This window comes from Lepidochelys olivacea (genome assembly GCF_965140295.1).
Source record: "Lepidochelys olivacea isolate rLepOli2 genome assembly, chromosome: 1".
Lineage (NCBI taxonomy): Eukaryota > Metazoa > Chordata > Testudines > Cheloniidae > Lepidochelys > Lepidochelys olivacea.
Genome location: NC_140411.1, coordinates 111,750,915 through 111,768,021, shown reverse-complemented (window position 1 = coordinate 111,768,021; position 17,107 = coordinate 111,750,915). Strand labels below are relative to the sequence as shown.

The 17,107-nt window shown below is 44.6% G+C and overlaps 1 protein-coding gene across 4 annotated transcripts in view; it reads right to left on the bottom strand.

The window, feature by feature from the left end:
* Nucleotides 1–3,248, bottom strand: part of LOC311512584 (uncharacterized protein) — a 28,901-nt gene extending 25,653 nt beyond the window's left edge. For all 4 annotated transcript variants that reach the window (XM_084613861.1, XM_084613862.1, XM_084613863.1 and 1 more), the window contains exon 1: nucleotides 2,969–3,248. In XM_084613861.1, the coding sequence (XP_084469987.1) occupies nucleotides 2,969–3,077 (109 nt within the window). In that variant the 5' untranslated portion in view covers nucleotides 3,078–3,248. The remainder of the gene's footprint in view (nucleotides 1–2,968) is intronic.
* Nucleotides 3,249–17,107: the final 13,859 nt, after the last annotated feature.

Here is a 17,107-nt window from a genome sequence, read left to right as displayed (position 1 = left end):
TCATTGATATTTGCATACATAAAGTTTATAGAGCTATCAGGCCAGAAAAGGAAAGTTGTGCATATTTAATCCTGCAGGCTTTACTGTAGCTAAACGTCTTATATAATTGTGTTATCTGTTGTTGTGGTTAATTCATATGTAACCAATGTGTGATGAACAATTTTAAGTTGTATGTAGAAGTGTAGGAATATGCAGGATAGTATTATAGCAGTATAGGATTAATAAGCATATATTATTAGTAAAAATTTGTTAGGTATATAAGTAAGGAAAAGCTGTAAATAAAGCATGGCCTACAGGCTGATGCCTGTCAAATTTTAGCTTAGCCATATCAAGCTTTAGGCCCGAAAGAAGCTGACATGACTACAGACCCAAGGGTAACCCTGTACCAGTAAAGTTGTAAGATTATCGTAAAAGATGTACTAATGGGTGATGTTCAAGAAAATACGTCACAATGTGCCCATCACTACCGCAAGATGCCTGATTGTAACATCATGGGAAACTGCCCTGACAGCAAGTTACCATTGGGACATGTTGATATAAATGTTAATGAAGATAAGGAGAGCTAAGAGGATAGTCTATGAAAAGGAAGCACCACAACATTAATGGGGTGTGGAAGTCCAGATAAGGGGAAAGGGGTTGGAACCCTCATGTATATGCATAGGGGTTATGACTGAAACGCAAAAGAAAAGGGGTTCCCCAACATGAATAAAGGAGGAAGAATCCAACAGGAAGGAGATCCTCTGCAAATGACCACCTGCTGAGACATACTCATCTCTACGGTGCTACCCTTGGGGATGTGAGTATAAAATCTTTGATGTTAGATCTTTTGTGGTTTATTTCTATCTCTGCGTTATGCCTCCAGTAATTGTGGTTTTGTTCATGTGCTTAACGAAATTCTTAATAAAAGGACAATTGATAACTTGAGAATGTCGTGCTCATTGCTATTGTTCCTCCTATGCTCCTAGAGTCTCCAAACCTAATGATATTTCTAATAGTGATTCTGACCCTGCTATTTCTGATACTGTAGCTCAGGGAGCATGAACCTTTGGCACAGGTTACTGCAGTTTAAAGTACCATTGGTAATCTCATCTATATTATAAAGGCTATATCACTCAAGCAAAACTCCCACTGAAAATACTGGGCCCTTAAGAGTTTGACATAACCACCTACCATACCCATTATGAACACCACAATATATTCAAGAAGTATATGCAAGAATCTAAAGTTCCAACTCTAAACCAGTGACAAAGCTGATTTTGAAATGGTTTTAATGATAGACAATCTGCATACCAATTGACTCATTTACGCACATGATGGCTTAGAACAATACCAGAAAAATATGTAAAAAGGTCTGTAATGGTGTATGACAATTGCTTCCAAGTATGCTGACCTTTGGTAAATGAAACAAACAAAAAGTACAGTACTCTTTTGATGAGACATTAATGAATGATTAAGAATGGATACAGCTGCATCATATGAGCCCTTGTTAAAAATATTCTTTTCACTTTGTGTCTGTCCCATAATTATAATAGAGATATTGTGCAAAGCAGTCAGCAAGCATATGCAGGAAAATATTTATATTTTTACAATAACTATATGGTATTTAACAGTGCATTACGGAATGCAGTTACTTTATTACTTTTCCTGCTGCCATTATTTATTGGCAGACCTTATACTTGAAATATACTATTCACTGCCAGTGAATTACTGTAATAAATCACTTAATTTCCAATATTTGTACTCTTTTGATATTGCACACAACTTCCAGAGGACTAGATTTCCTCTTTCCTTCTAGACTATTCAAATAAAACTTTTTGAAGAAACTGGTATCAGAGAGTAAATAATGAATAATCACATTGAATAGTTTGGAAGTATCAGTGGAAAAGAACAGCAGGAAAAATCTTGTTGGGAAGTAAATTTTACATTTTTTGAGAGAACTACAAAAACTGTACAATTTTACTTTAGTAGTGTACTGTGTGAACACTTGTAGAACACCCCTGGAATATTACTAGAGTTTGATCAGGGTTTCTATTTAGGCAGGGTTTCTCCCATAAAGAGCTGCTAGGATAAACAAAACACGAATGTCTTGCCTGTTGTTGTTATCGTGGGTATGTCTACACTGCGGTCAGGATGTGTGACTGCAGCCTGTGTAGACATACCTGAGCTAGCATTAATTTAACTACCCCAGGGAACCAACATCAACAAAGCTGCCTCAGCAGGGGCTGTACAAACCCACCTGGAAACGTACTCTGGGAAGCTAACCTGTGCTGACATCTGTGCTGCTGAAGCTTCACTGCTACTGTTACCTGAGCTAGCTAGATTAAAGCTAACTCTGGTATCTACACATACTGCAATCACACCTCGCCGTGTAGCCATGCCTGTATTACACTAGAAGCCAGGGGCCACCACCCAGACCTTTTTATTGGACTGGAGGCTGCACAAAATCCCTGGAGGAAACAGTCCCTGCCCCGCCCAATATACAGGCCCACTCAGAGTTTGCTTCTTCACGCTTCCATGCCCGGCCTTGCTCTCTCTTTAAGGAGAGGATCCCCCAAGATGAGAGGGGAGTCTCAACACTCTGCCCACCTGAGGGGACTCCATTAGCCACTCGCCCAGTTTGTATCAAGTGAACCCACTGCATCCTCTGCCCCCAGCCTGTGCTGAGCTGGAGGTGAAGCCCTGAGGGCGGAGGAGCAGCAGCCGCAGCCGCAGCCCTGGCAAGGGGCCTATCAGCACCTGTGGTCGGGGGGCGCGCTGAGTGCCAGGCCAGGCTGCCTCCAGGGGCAGCTGCCGTGGAAAGCCGGGCCTTGCAGGGCGCAGCCGCTGGGGGGAGCTGCTCCCAGCCAGGCTCAGCCCCCCCCTCCCCCCAGGCTGCACTGGTGGGGCGGCAGCTCAGTGTCTTGCGGTGCCCAGGGGGGGCTCCCCGAGGGGCTGCGGATCCCACGCGGGGCCAGGGGCGGCTCCCTACCTGGGCCAGGCTCCCCCCGGGGGCCCGCCTGCGTGTCGCCCCCGCACAGGGAGCGGAGGAGGAGGAGGAGGAGGAAGGCGGGAGCCGCAGCCCCTCTGGCCCGCACCATGCTCACCGCGGCGCCTCCGACCTCCCTGCCCCGCGGCGGGGCTCGGTGTCCAGGACACGGCGCGGCACAGAACGCGGGGCCCTCTGTGACCTCACCCGCCCGGGACAATGGCGCCGGGTCGTGCGGCGCCCGCCTGGGAAGCCCCTGCCTGGCTCCGCCGCCAACCCCCGCGCCGGGAGCGCGGGGGGGCGGGCAGCTCTGCCCTGGTGCCCCGCGGGTCTGGGAGAGCGGCGAGGCTGACTGCGGGGCTCGGGGTGTGGGGCCGGGCAGAGCCTTCCCTTAGTCCAGGGCTGGGGGTGGATTGGAAAGGCGCCTCCCCGACAAGCGATGGACGGGGCTGTGAAACAGAAGACGGTTGAAAGCGTCCGAGGGCGCCGTGCCCAGTCGGTGGAGCTGCGTGGGGCCCTCGCCTTCCCTTTCCCCCGCCACAGGCTGGGGGCTGCAGCCCCCCGCGCTCCTCTGTGCTGGCGCGTCCCAGAAAAACTAAACTCGCTTGGGCGGTTCTGCCACAATGAATCAGCCCCTGGCGTCTCTGGGCATCGCTGAGGTACAAATAAGAAAGAATCATAGAATATCAGGGTTGGAAGGGACCCCTGAAGGTCATCTAGTCCAACCCCCTGCTCGAAGCAGGACCAATTCCCAGTTAAATCATCCCAGCCAGGGCTTTGTCAAGCCTGACCTTAAAGAAAGCTCAGAAGTATTTCAGTATTATAAATGCCCTGTCAAATCTAAGAAGAAGGGCCAGGTTTGCCAAGTGCCTAAAGGTGGTGGGGTAAAAAAGGACGATTTATTATCAGTATACTACAGATTAGATTGTAAACCTCTTTGGGATATGGACCATGTTGTCCTGTGCATTTGTACAGTGTCAGCAGATTAGATCAGACTGGACCCTTATCTTCTCACAATGCAAATAGGAAGATGCCTGTAAACAATATCCCTTCAAAAGCTCTGACTGTGCCACTAAGCTTTTCAGTTTCCTTAGTTTAGTCTGACATTAAATTAAACAAACACCTTCTAGGTATAGTATTTCAGTCTACTACTGTAGTAGTTGTTTGAATAAGTGAGTACGCTTGATGGGCATACAATATGTATTTGCATTCAAACGCATAATTAATGTATTGCATCAGCACTAAATAATTGTTTTTTTGTTGCTTATTACAAAATGAAATGATCGTAAATGGGCACTGGAAGTATGGAACTTTTTACTGTTGTTAAAAGCTTTTAAATAAAATGGTCCAATTTCATCCCAGCTGTCCTGAACTACATTCTGCAGTTACACCCAGGATGAATTTGACCTTGATCTTGAGTGATCTTGTCCAGATCCACTTGGCACTCTCAGAACTTTTTCCTTTGTTTTTAATGGAAGAGAAGCCAACCTGATTCCATTGTTTTCTTCCCTATTTTGTGCACAAATTTAATCAGTGATTATGTTGACATTAGGCATGTGCACAGTTCTGGCAATACTGTTTTCTAGTTACCTTCTGCAGAACAAACAGGAGCACAAGAACATTAAACATTACTTTGGAGTAGGTCCTGTGCAAACAGGGCCCAGCATTGCTTGCTTTGAAGTCCATGAGGGTTTAGTCCAGAGTAGTTTAAAAAAAATTGTCAACTGCTCATACAGTGTACAATAGATACATGAAAAGACAGGATAAAGAACAGGAAAAAATAAAAGTGGATGGGAAAAGGAGAAGATAAGGAGTGAATGGAAAAGAAGGAAGGGATAGGATGGCCTGTGTAACTTACTTTGGGATTTAGGCCCACATCCTCAAAGATATTTAGGCTCATAACTTCCATTGAGGGGCCTAAATATCTTTGAGGATCCAAGCCTGAGGGCATGATACTGCAAACTGCAGCTGAAGTTGTTATACCAATAAATTAAAAACCATCAGGATCTTATTAAAGGGAAAAAGGCAAAATACCACATTTACTGTAAATACAGAAAGAATCATAGTAAGCAGTTAGTTATAGTTATAACATTCCATTCAATCTCATATTTATTCACACATTCATTCACACAAACACACACACACACACAGGTTCTGCAAGGTTGTTATCATAGTTACCAGCCTTAGAGTTGCTCATGCCAAGCCACTGGCCAGGTGGCCTGGACATGAGGAGGGAGCAGGGCCTTGTCAGGTGCTCATCTGATGCTCCTGGAAGTTGGTTTGCAGAATCAGACCTCCAAAGTTCTCACTTTCTAGAGTCTATTTTTATAGGAATTTATTCCTAAGCCAGTCTGTGGGAATTGCTTCATCATGCTGTTGCTGAATCAATCAGCAGATAGCACATTTCTGACGGCTGTGTGCTGCTAGATGTTATTTTGTTCTTTGGTTCTCCCATTCTTGAGGCTGTTGGGTGGATTCCAGTCTGCCCTCCGGGGGGTCCTCTGGTTATTTCCACTTGACGCCTTCTTCAGCCGATGGACACTGGATTCTTAGGCTGGTACCTCCCTGTTATTATCCACACCAAGTTATTATCCACACCAAGCATCCATCCACATACATCCTCTATCTCTATTTTAATCAAAATTGTTAATACAACAAAGGGGCGGGGAGTCTCTGGGTGCTGTTTCTGTTGTTACAGAGTATTGCTTTGAGTCTCTCTCTGTGTGAATTGCTTTGAGAACAGGCTCTGTCTTAGAATGTACTAACGCAATTAGCAGCTTGCAAGTTTCACACATAGAGGGAGAGAAACAGTACCAAAAACCAAGAGACCTCTTAATTAGTAATACCCTGGAATTTAAACTGTGGGGAATCAAACTCATTTGTGATTTTAATACAGAACTTCTTTAATATGATCCAACAAAGTCAATGTGGCTCATGGAGCAGTCTGCAGAATTGGGGCCTTATTTTGTAAGTGTTTTCCTCACATGTTCCTCGTACAGTTTGAAGACATTATATGAGATGAATTGGTGCTCAAGTTCTTCCTTTGTCTTCAGCAGGGAAAAAAACATTGTTAGAATGAATGTTTTACTACTTTTTTGGCTTTCTTCTCATGTTTCCTTTATATTCTCATACTTGTGGAGGAAAGTGCTAGTTAGCATGAGTAAGGCAGACTCTGGTCGATACATGTTTTTTACATTATTAAATAGAATGCGTAATGTTGTTTTTCTTCGTTTTTTGTGGAGAGGAAAGAGGATGGAAGGAAGAGGACATTAGAAGGAATAGAATTAAGTTTAAATTGCTCAGGGCAGAAAGAAAAATGTGGGGATTTTCTCCTCCCATCTTTATTAATGTCAAGCAGTTCACTTAAAGTGTTTGTTGGCCTTGATCTCAGATATTTCTCACCACAACACTGCATAGATTCAGATCATAGTAGTAGGCATCCTTCAGTCTCAAGAGACCATGGGTATGCCTCCCTGAGAGGTAAAGAATTTACTCAGTTGGTTTTATGGCAGCCAAGAGGGTGGCTGAAGAGACCCACTTGAGAGAGACAATCCAATCTCTGCCTCATCTGTCATATTTAAAGGTGATGTTTTGACCCTTTGGGCTCTGCCTTCTGTGAGCTCTTTTCTCTTCTGCGAATCTGGACTGCTTTCTCTCGTAACTCTGGAGACCTTTATTAAACTTTTGTTTCCAAAGGCTGCGGTCTTGAGTGTGATCTTCCCATTTGTCCACATCCATGTCTATTTCTTTGAGGTCTCACTTGCACACATCCTTGAAATGCAATTTGGGGAATTCTTTGGGTCTTTTTCCAGATGCCAATTCGCCGTAGAGAATGTCCTTTGGGATGCACCCATCATTCATTCAGCACACATGCCCAAGCCAACAGAGGCATCTTTGTCTGGGGAGTGTGCATGCTGGGTATGCCGGCCTGTTTGAGTACCTCAATGTTGGTGACTCTCTCTCTCCCTCCAGAAGATTCCAAAGATTCGACAAAGGCAATGCATATGAAAGCTGTTGAGCCTCTTTTCCTGATGAGAGTATAAGGTCCATGTCTTGCTCCCATATAAAAGTGTGCTAATAACACATGCATGATACACACAGATCTTTAAAAAAAGATGAAGTGAGCTGTAGCTCACGAAAGCTTATGCTCAAATAAATTTGTTAGTCTCTAAGGTGCCACAAGTACTCCTTTTCTTTTTGCAAATACAGACTAAGACGCCTGTTACTCTGAAACCTGACACAGATCTTTGTGTGTTCTGTCAGTTTGTTGTTTTTCCATACCCTCTTGTTCAGTCTAGACATTGTATCCAGTTTGCAAATTAATTCCAATTCAGCAGTCTCCTACTGACCGCTATTCTTACCTACATGCCTCCAGCTTTCATCGAGACCACACCACACGATCCATTGTCTACAGCCAAGCTCTACGATACAACCGCATTTGCTTCAACCCCTCAGACAGAGACAAACACCTACAAGATCTCTATCAAGCATTCTTACAAATACAATACCCACCTGCTGAAGTGAAGAAAAAGATTGACAGAGCCAGAAGAGTACCCCGAAGTCACCTACTACAGGACAGGCCCAACAAAGAAAATAACAGAACACCACTAGCCATCACCTTAAGCCCCCAAGTAAAACCTCTCCAACGCATCATCAAGGATCTACAACCTATCCTGAAGGACGACCCATCACTCTCACAGATCTTGGGAGACAGGCCAGTCCTTGCTTACAGACAGCTTCCCCAGCCTGAAGCAAATACTCACCAGCAACCACACACCACACAACAGAACCACTAACCCAGGAACCTATCCTTGCAACAAAGCCCATTGCCAACTGTGTCCACATATCTATTCAGGGGACACTATCATAGGGCCTAATCACATCAGCCACACTGTCAGAGGCTCGTTCACCTGCACATCTACCAATGTGATATATGCCATCATGTGCCAGCAATGCCCCTCTGCTATGTACATTGGTCAAACTGGACAGTCTCTACGTAAAAGAATAAATGGACACAAATCAGACATCAAGAATTATAACATTCAAAAACCAATTGGAGAACACTTCAATCTCTTTGGTCACTCGATTACAGACCTAAAAGTTGCAATTCTTCAACAAAAAAACTTCAAAAACAGACTCCAACGAGAGACTGCTGAATTGGAATTAACTTGCAAATTGGATACAATTAACTTAGGCTTGAATAGAGACTGAGAGTTGATGGGTCATTACACAAAGTAAAACTATTTCCCCTTGTTTATTCCGCCCCCCCACCAGCCACTGTTCCTCAGACGTTCTTGTCAATTGCTGGAAATGGCCCACCTTGATTATGAGTACAAAAGGTCCCCCCCCCCTCCTGCTGGTAATAGCTCACCTTAAGTGATCACTCTCGTTACAGTGTGTATGATAACACCCATTGTTTCATGTTTTCTATGTATATAAATCTCCCCATTGTATTTTCCACTGAATGCATCCGATGAAGTGAGCTGTAGCTCACGAAAGCTTATGCTCAAATAAATTTGTTAGTCTCTAAGCTGCCACAAGTACTCCTTTTCTCTTTGTACAGTTCCCTAGTGCACGTTAACAGTACTGTTTTGAACAGCACTATGTTAAAGTGAATTAGGGAACCTTTAGGGCTCACCAGTAGGGTCTACATGCACCAATTAATGTGCAATATGTGAGTGCGCTTTAGAAATCACACCCCTGTAGTCCACATTACTGCTCCGTGTGGACAAGTCCGTAGAGGCAAGTGACCATTTCTGATTTTTTTCCAGTGTTTATTGCATAAATACCAATTTCATTTTTTGTATCAGTGTTTATCAGTTAAAACCTAAAATCAGAAGCCCTAGTTATACAGTATACACAATGGAAATTTGAATTACTGAACAATTATTGAGGGTATGTGATAAATGAAGGGGAGGAGAGTAGCTCCCTTTTATGGACACCCAGCCAGCCAGTAGCTATAAAATCCCTCTTAGTAGCTGTTCTCTAATTGTTCTACCTGTAAAGGGTTAAAAAGTCTCACTGCTGTGCATAGGTAAAAGGAAGGGAGTGGGCACCTGGCCAAAAGAGCCAATGGGAAGGCTAGAACTTTTTAAAAAAGACTCCCCTTTTGTCTGTCTGTTGTGGTTCTCCCAGGAAGAGGGAATAGGGCAGCAACTATGCTGTAAGAAGCTTGGGACCAGGTATGAAAAATCATCAGTATCATACCTAGAAATTACTCATTTGAAATCCCAGATATGTAAGTAGATCAGGAAATGTCTAGGAAGATGCGATTAGGTTTATCTCTTTCTATTTCTTTACGGCTTGTGGACTCCTCTCTGCTAACCCCAGATGCTTTTGTTTTGCTTGTAACCTTTAAGCTAGACCTCACGAAAGCTATTCTTGATGCTTAATCCTTGTAGTTGGTTGTTTTTTAAATCTAGCAAATGCCTAAATTCCCAGATGTATTTTCTTTCTTTCTTTTATTAATATAATTTACCTTTTTTAAGAACAGAATTGTATTTTTGTGTCTTAACAGGTTTGTGCACATGTGTAATTAGCTGGAGGCAACAGCTGATTTTTTCTTTCTCAGCTCGTCCCTGGAGGGGTTGGGGGCTGGGGGTGAAAGGGCTTGAGGGGACCCCACAGGAAGGAATTTCCAAGTGCACCTTCCTGGGTTCTCAAAGGGGTTCTGCTTTTGCATGGTGGTAGCATCTACCCATGCAAGGTCAGAGAGAAGCTGTAACCTTGGGAGTTTAATACAAGCTTGGAGTGGCCAGTATTAATTTTTAGAATCCTTGTGGGCCCCCACCTTCCGCACTCGAGGTGCCAGAGTGGGGAATCAGCCTTGACAGGGTATCTGAACAGTTATACTTTCTAACATTATTACTACTAATTTCCTAGTGAGCTTTTAAGTGAACATTAGTCCCATACTTTCTTTATATGTAATTGATTATTAATAAATTCAACCCAAGCAGTGCATAGCAAAATGGAGCCCTGGTCCATAACTAAGGTTCCTAGGTACTACAATAACGCAAATAATAAATACTAATAATCTAGTAGCTGGAGGGAATTAGATGACACAAACACACGGGACCTCTTTGTTCTGAATTTGTGTACCTGAAGAAAGGAAGAGTGGGATCTCTAAGCACTAAGGAGATTAAAGATAATTAGGTATGACCCAACACCTAAACGAATATTTTGCCTCATTTTTTAATAAGGGTAGTGAGAAACTTAGGGTTAGAGGCTGGGTAGCTAATGGGTATGAGGATATGGAAGTAGAAATTACTGCAGCCAACGTGGAAGTCAAACAGCTTAATGGAACTAAATTGGGGGCCCCAGATAATCTCCATCCAAGAATATTAAAGGAACTGGCACATGAGATTGGAAGCCCAATAGCAAGGATTTTTAATGAATCTGTAAACTCGGGTCATACGCTGTGACTGGAGAATTGCTAATATAGAACCTATTTTTAAAAAAGGGAGAAAAGTGATCCAGGCAACTGCAGGTCTGTTAGTTTGACCTCAATTGTATGCAAGGTCGTGGAACAAATTTTGAAAGAGAAAGTAATTAAGGACATAGAGGTCAATGGTAATTGGGATAAAATACAATATGGTTTTACAAAAGGTAGATCATGCCAGATCAACCTAGTCTCCTTCTTTGAGACGATAACTGATCTTTTTAGACATAATGAGTAGATCTAATCTACCTAGACTTCAATAAGGCATTTGATACAGTTCCACATGGGAAATTATTAGTTAAATTGGAGAAGATGGGGATTAATATGAGAATTGAAAGGCGGATAAGAAACTGGTTAAAGGGGAGATTACAACTGGGTCATACAGAAAGGTGAACTGTCAGGCTGGCTGGAGCTTGTTAACGGAGTTCCTCAGGGATCGGTCTTGTGACCAATGTTATTTAAAATTTTCATTCATGCCCTTGGCACAAAAAGTGTGCTAATAAATTTCGCAGATGACACAAAGTTGGAAAGTAGTTCCAATCTGAGGAGGACCAGAATATTATACAAGAAGAGCTGGAGAACCTTGAGAACTGGAGTAATAGAAATGGGATGAAATGTAATAGTGCAAACTGCAAGGTCATGCACTTAGGGACTAACAACAAGATTTTTTCCTATAAACTGGGGACTTATCAGTTGGAAGTGACAGAAGAGGAGACAGACTAAGGTGTATTGGTTGATCACAGGATGACTGAGCTGCCAATGTGATGTGGCCATGAAAAAGGCTAACGCAGTCCTAAGATGTATCAGGCGAGGTATTTTCAGTAGAGACAGGAAAGTGTTAGTACTGTTATACAAGGCACTGGTGAGACCTCATCTGCAGTACTGTGTGTAGTTTTGGTCTGTCATGGCTAAGAAAGATCATTTCAAACTGGAACAGGTGCAGAGATGATGCTGAAGCTGAAGTACTCAGTGCTTTTTTTGCCTTGGTCTTCACAGACAAGGTCAGCTCCCAGACTGCTGCACTGGGCAACACAATATGGGGAGGAGGTGAGCAGCTCTCAGTGGTGAAAGAACACATTAAGGGCTATTTAGAAAAGCTGGACATGCACAAGTCCATGGGGTTGGATGCAATGCATCCGAGAGTACTGAGGGAATTGGCTGATGTGATTGCAGAGCCATTGGCCATTATCACTGAAAATTCATGGTGATCGCGGGAGGTCCCGGATGATTGGAAAAAGGCAAATATAGTGCCCATATTTTTAAAAGGGATTAAAGAGAACCCGGGGAACTACAGACTGGTCAGCCTCAGAGCAGGTCCTCAAGGAATCCATTTTGAAGCACTTGGAGGAGAGGAAGGTGATCAGGAACAGTTAACATAAATTCACCAAGGGCAAGCCATGCCTGACCAACCTGATTGCCTTCTATGGTGAGATAACTGTCACTGTGCATATGGGGAAAGTGGTGGATGTGATATACCTTGACTTTAGCAAAGCTGTTGATATCGTCTCCCAGAGTATTCTTGCCAGCAAGTTAAAAAAGTATGGATTGGATGAATGGATAAGGTTGATAGAAAGCTGGCAGGTGAGGCCACACCTGGAGTATTGCGTTCAGTTTTGGTCCCCCCACTACAGAAGGGATGTGGACAAATTGGAGAGAGTCCAGCGGAGGGCAACAAAGATGATTAGGGGGCTGGAGCAAATGATTTACGAGGAGAGGTTGAGGGAACTGGGGTTATTTAATCTACAGAACAGAAGAGTGAGGGGAGATTTGATAGCAGCCTTCAACTACCTGAAGGGGGGTTCCAAAGAGGATGGAGCTAGGCTGTTCTCAGTGGTGACAGATGACAGAACAAGAAGCAATGGTCTCAAGTTGCAGTGGGGGAGGTCTAGTTTGGATATTAGGAAACACTATTTCACTAGGAGGGTGGTGAAGCACTAGAATGGGTTACCTAGGAAGGTGGTGGAATCTCCATCTTTAGAGGTTTTTAAGGCCTGGCTTGACAAAGCCCTGTCTGGGATCATTTAGTGGGTGTTGGTCCTGCTTTGAGCAGGGGATTGGATTAGATGACCTCCTGAGGTCTCTTCCAACCCTAATATTCTATGATTCTATGATGCGAGGAATGGAAAACCTACCTGATGAGAGAAGACGCAAAGAGCTTGGCTTGTTTAGCTTAACCCAGTGGTTCTCAACCTATTTATTATTATGGGCTGCATATGCGGCCCATAATGTGCTACCTGGGCTGCACAGTGAGAACCGCAGAGCTTCCCTCAACCCTTCCCATGGACCCCTATGCCCAGCACCCCAGCCCCCATCCAGAGACCCCTCCACAGAATGGGGCCAGGAGCAGAGCCCTGGGTGCGGGGCCAGGCAACCCCGACCCCAGACCCTGCCATGCAGGACTGAGCAACCCCAACCCTGACCCCAGATCCTGCTGTGCTGTGCAGCCAGGACCCTGGATCCTGCCGCACCAGGTGGCAGGGCAGCTGGAACTGGGTAGCCTTTAGCACACAGCTGGGCCACAGCTGAGTACTAATTGGGCTGCATGCGGCCTGCAGGCCACGAGTTGAGAACCACTGGCCTAACCAAAAGAAGGCTGAGGGGAGATATGATTGCTCTCTATAAATACATCAGAGGGCTAAATACCAGGGAGAAAGAGGAGTTATTAAGTTAAATGCTAATGAGGACACAAGAACAAATGGATATAACCTGGCCATCAACAAGTTTAGGCTTGAAATTAGACAAAGGTTTCTAATCATCAGAGAGGTGAAGTTCTGAAACAGCCTTCCAAGGGGAGCAGTGGAGGCAATAAATCTAACTGGCTTCAAGACTCGATAAGTTTATGGAGGGGATGACATGATGGAACTGCCTACAGTGGCATCTGTTAGCTGCAGATACCTCCAACAGCTGGTGATGGGACATTAGATGGGTAGGGATATGAGTTACTACAGAGAATTGTTTCCCAAGTCTTGCCTACATGCCTAGGGTCTAACTCATTGCCATATTTGGGGTCATGAAGGAATTTTCCCCCCAGGTCAGATTGGCAGAGACCCTAGGGGGTTTTCACCACCTTCTGCAGCCGTGGGATCCAAACTTTTCCCGTCACGCCCCCTCTTACCAGTAATGGACTTTGTCTGTGCCCCCCACTCCATTACTACACAGCCACAGCTTCCTTGGGCTGACGGCAGAGCTGGGGACAGAACTGGGAGTAGAGGCGGCGCTGGCCTGGGGGCAGATTGGAGCTGGATGGTGCTCGCCCCCTGCCCCCCGTGGGGGCTGGCCTGGGCCCCACTGCGTGCCTCTCCGGATGTTCCTCCGTGTCCTCCTAGGGAGGCATGCCCCATGATTTGGGGACCACTGATCTGCAGCGTGGGGACTTGCAGGTTTAAACTAGTGTAAATGGTGGATTCTCTGGAACTTTCAGTCTTTAAACCATGATCTGAGGACTTCAGTAACTCAACCAGAGGTTAGGGGTCTATTACAGGAGTGGGTGGATGAGGTTCTGTGACCTGCAGTGTGCAGGAGGTCAGACTAGATGATCATGATGGTCCCTTCTGACCTGAGAGTTTATGAGTCTATGATGTATGCTGTTTCCCCCCACACACACACACCCTATTATGATCTTGGGAGTTATTACCACTATATTTTAAACAAAGAGATACTTAGTCTTAAATTACTGACAGTACCAGCAAAGGAATACATTATAATACTTTGGTTCATAAAAGATAACCCATCAATAACAAAGTGGCTTAAAAATCATTAGAAATACAAGAAATGGAATTTTTCCATTCTGTGGGATGCTTGGTGTGTACACAGCTCCCTTTATGGCAGTTCCACTTCTGCCCAGAACCACAGAGGGTAAATGCTGCTCTTTACTGGTGAAGAGTGCCTTGCACAGGTCCTTTGTACCCAGATGAATTTCATTCTCAAGACGGTGTATTACTAGTATTTTCCTTTTAATTGTAAAACATTGTTGATGTATTTTTGCAATAAAATTTAAATAAATTCAAAATGTATTTGTGTATTTTGTTAGTGGTAGGGTTGTAAACATTTTATTTCCTGTTTGTTCTGAAGCCTTCAAGCAGCTTTCGGAGCAATGTGATGAATTTACAGGTGTGAAGGAAAGAATTTCAAATCCGAAAGATACCTTTGAGCATCTCTGCCACCAAGCACCACATTGCCACTGAAGTCCAGAGCTGTGTGTGAAGATCCCCAGGTAGATTTATTTTCATAGTGAATTAAGGCAGTGAGAAACTTGTTTTTAATCTTTAGTGCCAAACACACTTCCTTTTTCAATACCCATTTCTTGACATCTTTATTTTATTTACATAATCCAGGTAAATTGCCACAGGAAGTCACTCAGGCCAATAAGTTAACAAGATTCAAAAAAGAGAGTGGATATTTCTATAGATTTAAAGAATATCCACAATTATCATAATTATAACTAAGGCTGTGAGTTTGTCACAGAAGTCATGGATTCCATGAGTTCTGCAGCAGCCGGTGCAGCTGGCTCCGGTGCTGCCCGAGCATCTCAGGCAGCCCCTAGGCCAGTCTCACTGGACGCTGCTGGGGCATTCTTGGGATACTGTGACTCCTTCCCCCAGCAGCAGCAAGAGCAATTTGGGTGTGGGAGGGGGCTCAGGGTTGGGGCTCAGGAGGGAGTGCGGGCTCTGGGCGGCGCTTACCTAGTGGGAGCTCCCCAGAAGTGGCAACATGTCCCTCCCTCAGCTTCTAGCTCCGTGTGCTGCCTTCAACTGCAGGCAGTGCCCCTGCAGCTCCCATTGGCTGCAGTTCTCGGCCAGTGGGAGCTGCGGAGCTGGTAGCGCATGGAGCTAGAGCTTAGGGAGGGATATGTCGCTGCTTCTGAGAAGCTGGGTAGGGATCCTGCCAGCTCTGCCAACCCCCGCCCCCAGCACCAGTGGGGGCGCCGGTCTGCTCCCACCCGAGCACCCACGGCGCCCCCCAGACCGCCCTCTCTGAGCACTCATGCCCCCCGCCCAAGCACGTCCAGCCCCTGCGCATCTGCGGCGCCCCCCGGATCGCCCTCTCTGAGGACTCATGCCCCCCTCCCCCCGAGCATCTGTGGCCCCTACACACCCACGGAGCCCCCAGGCCACCCCCCCCCAGCACCCAGGAGCCCCCAGCACCCACTGCACTCCCAAGATTTAGTCAAGGGTATATAGTACAAGTCATGGACAGGTCATGGGCCGTGAATTTTTGTTTTCTGCCCGTGACCTGTCCATGACTTTTATTAAAAATACCTGTGACTAAAATGTAGCCTTAATTATAACAGAAATTTTGAAAGGGATATTAAATGTCAGGCTTCAGGGTTTAAGACAATTTAACTCTTAGAGATCAGGATGAGACCTAATGTGTGGGGCAGATTATTTCACATTTGCCTGTCAGTTTCAGGGTAACTGCATCTGTATTCCCCCTTCCAAGGTTACTAAGGGTACCTGCTTCTGGCTCCCAGTTGTCTTGGGTGCAGACCTGTGTGTCACTCACTTCTGACCAGGACTTTAAAGTTACAGTTCCCTGCCTTACACTGTGGTAGGTCTAGGAAGCCAGTCTGCCTAAGCCGGTCAACATCTGCACTTTGTATTTGTAGTTACAAGTTACCACATGGCTCTTTCTAAACAAGCCAATTTATTCTTAAGAAACAAGCGTTACAGAGAAAACATTAAAAACAATAGAAGTTGCTACATGCATGCTAGGGCTCTGATAGGTTTCAGTGATGAGTCCCCATTTACAATTACATTTTGAGACCTATCAATTAGTCAGTTTTTAATCCATTTAATGTGTGCCATGTTCATTTTAAGTCATTCTAGTTTTTTAATCAAAATGTCATGCTGTACCAAGTCAAGCACTTTAGAGAGACCTAAGTATATTATGTGAACACGGTTACCCTTATCAACCAAACTTGTAATCTAATAAAAAAAAAGATATCAAATTAGTTTAACAGGATCTGTTTTCCATAAACTCCTGTTGCTTGGCATTAATTATATTAATATATTCATTATATTACCCTCCTTTAGTTCTTTATTAATTGAGTCCTGTATCATTTACGCCATTATCTTGCCTGGGATTGATATCAGGCTGATAGGCCTAAAATTACCCAGATCATCCCATTTGCCCTTTAAAAAATTGGCACATATTAGCTTTCTTTCAGTCATAGAATCATAGAATCATAGAATATCAGGGTTGGAAGAGACCTCAGGAGGTCATCTAGTCCAAACCCCTGCTCAAAGCAGGACCGATCCCCAACTAAATCATCCCAGCCAGGGCTTTGTCAAGCCTGACCTTAAAAATATCTAAGGAAGGAGATTCCACCACCTCCCTAGGTAACACATTCCAGTACTTCACCACCCTCCTAGTGAAAAATTTTTTTCCTAATATCCAACCTAAACCTCCCTCACTGCAACTTGAGACCATTACTCTTTGTTCTGTCATCAGCTACCACTGAGAACAGTCTAGATCCATCCTCTTCAGAACCCCCTTTCAGGTAGTTGAAAGCAGCTATCAAATCCCCCCACATTCTTCTCTTCCGCAGACTAAACAATCCCAGTTCCCTCAGCCTCTCCTCATAAGTCATGTGTTCCAGTCCCCTAATCATTTTTGTTGCCCTCCGCTGGATGTTTTCCAATTTTTCCACATCCTTCTTGTAGTGTGGGGCCCAAAACTGGACACAGTACTCCAGATGAGACCTC